Consider the following 7169-nt stretch of genomic DNA (forward strand, 5'->3'; position numbering starts at 1 on the left):
CCCACCCCCCAAAAAAAATTTCTTGATACCACCTAACCTAAATTTTACTACAATCACATCCTACAAATTAGATTCCCAATACCCAGAGAGCAGCCCCTCTGCTAACAGATGATGAGAATGTGCCCAATTTTATACCAATGACAACCTCAATGCAACAATCAAGGGTTAGCAACTCAGCATGCAGTTAACTCCAACACAACTAAGTACAGGCCACCACACGGTTCAAATAACAATTTTTCATATAGACTAACCCTTCCTGACATCAGTGAGTATTGTAAAGCTCCCTCCCTGGGTGAGACCTTCAGCGCTACTGATTTTATTCCAAACCCTCTAAAGACCCATTCAAAGCATAGTTCCAGTTGGAATTATGTAGGTTCCTGAATCGGTAGGCACGTCTCATGACATATGCAGGACATAAGTGCAAAGTAGCACAGGAAAAAGTTCTTCAGTAAAGGAACACATTTGCCCTCCTCAGCCAAAGTTCTTGCTAAGGAACTAAATGGGATGAAAATGTCCCTCAATATTAGTGTAAGCATTAAGCAGCTAAACGTAATTATGATGATTGAAACACAACCTGTCACATAGCTTCTCAAATAAACAAAGCTTCCTTATAACAAATAACATCAATTTCACAATGTTCAGGGCACAAAATATGCTTAGCTTCTCATATAAATAAACTCATATTGCTAATGCTTTCAACCCATTTGTTCAATATCCTTTATGTTATAAAAAGCTAAGAAACTTTCTCAAATGATAACCCAGATGTCCACCGCATGGGGTAGCATACATGTAGCATTTAACCTATATATAAGGTAGGGACACCATTTTTGTTGGATGGGAAATGGAGGGAGGAGAATAAACAAAAGAAAAGACAATTCTTCACTTTCCATAAGATGTCTGGAGGGACCAAAATCCTCGAAAGTTGATTAATCCCTACTTTCCTAGTGTTATGGGAATTAAAAACCTATAAAATCAAAAGTTCTAGAGTTATTGTATCTTATACCTTTTAAAAGTAGGACAACAAGATTGAACAAATCATATGTTTATGAACTTATTGAAACACTGGAAAATTTATCACTAATAACACATTCCACTACATGCATTTAAGTCAAACTAAAGTGTAATGTACAAGGTCAAATATTGCTGGAAGAAGAGATAAGATCAAGTGAAACACAAACCGAGCTATACAGCAAGTGAATTTACCTGTTTAATCATTGCAGCCATCAGGTCTTCTAAAGAGCCGCAACTATCAGAAAACCCACCGTGTGACTTAGTTTGCTCCATTGAGTACTCTTCCTTCAACCTTAATGATGTGTCATTATTTGATTTTTCAACCATGTTATGCTGCATCAAATATGCACCAGCATTTGATTGGGCAAGCAGAGTTGTATCCACATTTTGGTTGCAGACTGCATTGTTGTGGCCCAAACTCTGGGTTAATTGACTTACAACACCATGGGTAGGCAGAGAAGAGTTGATAGAACTAAAGAGAAGATTTGAGTTGTGGGAGTAATCCTGTTTATGGTCTTCCCATCTTTGCCTTGGAACATTCAAACTCTGGTCTAAATTATTGCCCAAGCCTCCAAAGTTCGAATATTTTGGACTATCATGCTGAACATTGTTACCAAGCATGATGCTTGCTTGGCATTGCATATCTCTTCTTGAATCCTGAAGTGGTGCTGGTACTACGCTTGTGGAAGAAATATCAAGTGGGTTGTTCCCAATGTGTGAGCCCATTGGAGAAATAGTGTCCATCAAGTTACAAGGAGGCAAATCAGTATGATTAAAAGGGGTGCTCGATGGCAAAGAATTTGATGAAAATCCGGTTATTGTCACAGCACTTTGCCAGTTATCATTACATCTATTCTGATCAGGCACATGAGAAGATACACCACCGCCAATGTCAAAAGGTTCTGAATTCCGTGGATCCACACTAACAGAAGATTGATTTCCAAATCCTCTATTTTGTGCTTGTTGTGGGTGTCCTTGTAACATCAATGGATTGTTTGGGGCAGCAAGAAAAGAGTTGCTTGAACTACCAATAGTCACTGCCGTTTCGGAGAAGCCACTGGCTACTTGAAAAACATTTTGTTCATTGCAGCCAGAGAACTCTCCAATTCGGGAAATGCACTTGTTCTGTTGTAGTTGATCAAGTTCCAACGATGTTGGCATCCCTTGCAGTAAATTTCCATTTCGATTTCCAGATAAGACAGCAGGCCGGAGCTTCCCCAGATCATTATTGGGGTTGCTAGAGTTTTGGGCTCGGCCAAGTTGAATCATTCCAGATGAAGCAAGGCCACGAATGCCCAAACCAGCAGGGGTATTCAACCGACCAAGCATTCCAGCAGGTGGGAGAGATGTAAGAGTAGCATTTGGAAGCTGTCCTGATCCATTTAAGGCATGAAAATCGCCAAAGCCATCCAGTGAACCCATTCGCAGATAGGAGGGATCTTTTCCACCTAAAGCAGCAACCATATTAGCTTGCTGACTTGCCACACAACTAATCCTTTTTAGGTAAAGTCTGTATTTCTGCAACCATACATGGAAGAATAAGCTTCAACCAAATAAATATGATAAGGCCATAGTGTAGAGGTGAGCAAGGAAACAATAGGTCTCATGCCTGAAGGTGGCTCGCCACATTCTCTCTAGTAAGCCTTTCTACATTCATCAGGTCTAGAATCCTCTTAGGTACAGCCTCTGCATTGGCAAAGAAAAGGGGCAAAATTAACACATAAGCAGATCCATACAGAAACTAGAATGCATAACTGAATAAGCAAAAAAAGGACCCACTGTCAATTCCCAATTGATTAACTGCTGCTACAAACTTGCGGTGCAGTTCAACAGACCACACAACTCGAGGCTTCTTCTGAGTTGACGTGTCTGGGTCATCATTCTCATGTCCACTCTCCTCATAGTCCTCGTCCTCATCTTCATCTTGGTCCTTCCTTTTCCTGTTTTGTTTAGCATTCTTGTCTGCATTTCCTCCTGTTGGGCTCGCAGGTCCACCTTGGTCGGATCCCTGAGTCTTCTCTAGATTGTTGGAATTATTTTGGTCTTTAGAATCAAACTTCCTTCTCCTCATTACATGTTGCCATATATTCTTGAGCTCCTCAATTCGAACAGGTTTTAGCAAATAGTCAACTGCACCATGGGCAATCCCCTTCATCACGACTTTGGTGTCACTATTTGCCGATAACACTACCATTTCCAAAGATCAGAAGAAAGAAGTCAAAATCTGCTTGAGCAGTTAGATTTAACAAGAAATGATGCATTCGTTAGTGTCCAAAGAAACATTAGCATTATAAATTACTCAAATTGAATTTTACAAGATTGAAACGAAATAAAATAAATAAATAAAAGCCTTGATCTTTTTTTTCTCCCCCTTTTCATTCTGGTTCTGTATTGTACTCCAAAATTCCATCAGTGATAGAGCAAAACAACCATAAGGATAACCCATTGGCAGTTAAATCGGATTTACTTCTTCATGTATTTTATATTTCAGGTACGCCGAAACTCAATTAGTATCAAAGCACAAACCTAACCTCCCTTCAACCTCCAAATCCCTGAACACAATCAGCATTCCAAAATCCAAATCAAAAACATGAGACAGGGTTTTTGGCTTACTTATGACAGGTAAGTCCATCTCAAGACCGACAAGCTCGAGAAGCTTGAAACCGTCCATGTCAGGCATATGAACATCACTGATAACCAGGTCGAACTTGTTTTTATTCTCTCTCAACAACTTCAGCGCCATGACTGCTTGGTTAGTCGTCGTAACTGCAAAATTCATAAAACCATGTTGAAAAGAACCCAACTCTGGATAACTAACAGAGAGGCAAAAACACCTTACAGCCGAAGGAGATCAAATCTACGTCATCAAATAATCAAAGACTTCATATGAGGTGACAGAAAAAATTGATCCTCCATATCCAACATCGTAAAACAATTAGATCTCCTGACTAAACAATGGATATAAATCATTGAAAATCAATTTCTTCGGAAAGGGAAAAAAAGAAAAAGAAAAAAAGAAGGGGGTTAGGAATCAAATCCTTAAAGGGTGGCTTTGAACCAAGATTTCGAGAAAGAAGATCAAGAACCCATTTACAGAACTTAAAAAGGAAACCAAATCTACTTGAAATCGAAAAAAAATGTAAACAGACTATCTCCTCTCTCACAATTCAGAAATAAATACTAAAGGGAACAGAAACAAACCATGATACTGGCATCGACGAAGCAGAGTATCCAGCAACCTCAAGCATGTGGGATCGTCGTCGACCGCAAGAACACGCATACCCACAGGGAAACGATCTTTGGGTTCATCGTTCCCAGCACTCAAAGGCCTTTCCTCGACTGTCATTTTTCAGTGATGAACTTCACACAATCAAAACACAAAAACCGAAAAAGCTTTCAACTCGGAAGAGAAGAACCCAATCACTCTTTTCTCAGTCGTCAGTCACTGGAGCAAAGTCGCAAACCCATCAACCACAACATCAAAAGAAAGAAAACCCAAAGCGAAAAGCAGGGACAAAGAGACAGAGGAATTAGAATAGAGTCCAATCAAGTCGATAATTGAGCCATTGACAGCAAGGAATGTCTCCACAGAGAGGTAAGAAAAAGAAAGCAACAAGAACAACAACCACACCCTCCTACAGAACCAGAAACCCAAGAACAAAGAAAGAAAGATGACTACAAATTCCACTTTTTCTCTCTCTTTCCTTCCTTTTTGTTTGATGAAGCAGGAGAGGAGAGGAGAGGAGAGGAGAGAAGCAGAAGAGAACCAACTGGGAAAGTAGTTAAAAATGGTAACAGAAGGGGGAGCTTTTTGATAGAATATTAATTGTAGATTATCATGAGATATTCCTATTTTTTAGCTCATTTAATGTCAATTATTTGATTATAAAAAATACCATTTATTTATTAAGGATAAATGGAGGCATCAGGTACACATCACATAGTCATATACCCATACAGCTCTTCAAGTCATTTTCTCTCCTTCCTCTGAACCTCTTCTAGTCTAGTGGGACCCTTTAGAGCTGCCTTTGAAGTCTGACATCCTGAAAATGACTTAAAAAATTAAAAATTTTTTTGTATGTTTCTTGAAAGATGCATATGACCCAGAGGAGAAATGAAAATGGTCAAGAGTTCACATTAGAACCTAAACATTCCACATCACTTGGTTGGGCCCACCAGTTTTCTTGATCATCACCGTTGAAATGGAATCATCTAAAATTCTTTATTAAGGTGAGGGAGGGAGTAGGGACAGCTAAGGATGATTAAAGTGAAATCTCTAGAGAATCATGTAATAAATTTGGGTTTAATTGTAAATGATTTTGTGATTTTTGTTATTTAGGAAATCATTTCTGGGCTCCAGTGAGGCAATAGAATTAAGGAAAGGGGGTGAAAAAGGAATAACAATAAATTATAAAATCGGATGGTCTGATCCGTAAATATGGTATTTTTTTCTTGCCACGTTTTGATAAATAAGTGGGTTTGTACTCTGTAGAGTGTAGAAAAAGACCCAGTCCATAGATGGGACCCACTTCTGAGATTCCAGGTCCAGAAAGAAATGCAGCTTTGACACTGGACATGTGAGGGTCACAGGGAATAGGAGTTTGCCACGTGTAAAAGTGCCGAAATGGGAATATTCGTTTCGGCCGATACGGAATTGTGGACTGTGATATCAAGTTGTGTCGTATTGGGTGCCTTTTTCCGCTTTTGTGTAAGTGGGGTCCACACGAGGAGTGCGCCTGAGAGAGCTCTGTGGTCGAGGGGGTGGGGCCCGTGTGGGTGAGAACAGAAGAGACACGCGTGCGCGTGCTCCGTCTCTCATGGACCGTGTAATTTTAATGAGGTTTAAAAGAAAAAAAAAAAAAAAAATGGATATACCCCTTACCCTTTTAAGGCTTTTTGTTTGTATCTTTATAAATTTGGACTTTTGATGGTCCTTTTAGTAATATTTTAAATGAAACAAATGTGTGCCGGCTTTTAAGGACTTAAAAAACCGAAATTTTTCCGGGTTTGTGCCAGTACTCAGAAGTCTGCTTTGATTTAACCCCACCATGAATCCTCTCTATTGATGCGTAAATCTATGTGAAAGAACGGCTGGGACCCATCCCTTGTTTTAATGGGGGTCCTTCTCCTTCATTTGCAGGGTCAATTCTCAAAGGGATTTTATAATGAGATTGGCCTCACATAGGGACTCTTGGATTTAGTTCATGGCATTGGCATTGGCATTGGCATTGGCATCGGCAATTCGGCATCATGGCTTGAGGAAATATCCAATCAGATGAAGGATAATAAGATAAAAATCGGGTTTTTAATGACAATCAAGGGTATTTTTGTTCAATATAAGTGGATTGGGATCAGATTGATAACAACCTTATTCGATCTGGAGATCAATTCTAATATCTTAAGGTCGAGGTATCAATGACTATCGATATTGATATTGATACAAATCAGCCATATCAAGTCAGTTCAGATGATTTAACCCTCTGTTTTTTAGCATCAGTCTAATATTGGCCACTTATATAAATGCATTTGATCTGATATCAATTCTTAAAACCATGGCTCCTATTAAAACCATCAGGATGGAACGTAATCATTGTAGGCCGATGGTTTGAGTATTGGTGTTGGATCATCAATATAGAGCAATTGTATTGGCATCACTAGCCATCAGTATTGATACTCTATGGATCCCATATTGGAAATAATATGGATTAGAGGTTAAATCACAAAAAAAAAAAAAGATTTTATATGAAAAAAAAATATATTTTTTTATTGTTATACCCCTAAAATAATATATGTAACTGATCTAGATCAGTCAGGTAGTATCCGTTGCCAATGTGACTGATATAATACCAATACTTAAAACCATGAATGTCACCGATACCCGATCTGATACCGTACACCATAACCAATGTTAAAGCATTTCAAGTATAGGCCCACAGAATCAGATGCATCATAGTGGAATCACATGATTGGATTATCCGAACACATTTTATTTTTCTTGGTGTCTGATTTACATGTGTTGCCACGTGTATGTTCTATTTTGAGATTTTTTTATTTACTTTGAAAGGGTAATTTTCTGTTACCAGAGGATAAGCTGTGTACTTTTGCAGTTCAAAGTAACAGAATAATCCTAATTAAAGATAATCACATGTTGGTTCCCT

At 38.8% G+C, this 7169-nt stretch overlaps 1 protein-coding gene across 9 annotated transcripts in view; it reads right to left on the reverse strand.

Moving 5' to 3' along the window:
• The window catches only part of LOC122084110 (two-component response regulator ORR22-like), a 7764-nt gene extending 2964 nt beyond the window's left edge, over window positions 1-4800 (reverse strand). For all 9 annotated transcript variants that reach the window (XR_006141836.1, XR_006141833.1, XR_006141834.1 and 6 more), the window contains exons 1-5: window positions 4213-4800; window positions 3625-3777; window positions 2791-3198; window positions 2621-2697; window positions 1204-2529 (exon numbers count right to left, since the gene is read on the reverse strand). Coding sequence is in view for 3 of the 9 variants with exons in the window: in XM_042652177.1 (XP_042508111.1) it covers window positions 1204-2529; window positions 2621-2697; window positions 2791-3198; window positions 3625-3777; window positions 4213-4357 (2109 nt within the window). In the remaining 6 variants the exon portion in view is untranslated. The remainder of the gene's footprint in view (window positions 1-1203; window positions 2530-2620; window positions 2698-2790; window positions 3199-3624; window positions 3778-4212) is intronic.
• Between the last annotated feature and the right edge of the window lie 2369 nt (window positions 4801-7169).

The sequence above is a fragment of the Macadamia integrifolia genome, chromosome 7 (assembly GCF_013358625.1).
Source record: "Macadamia integrifolia cultivar HAES 741 chromosome 7, SCU_Mint_v3, whole genome shotgun sequence".
Classification (NCBI taxonomy): domain Eukaryota; kingdom Viridiplantae; phylum Streptophyta; class Magnoliopsida; order Proteales; family Proteaceae; genus Macadamia; species Macadamia integrifolia.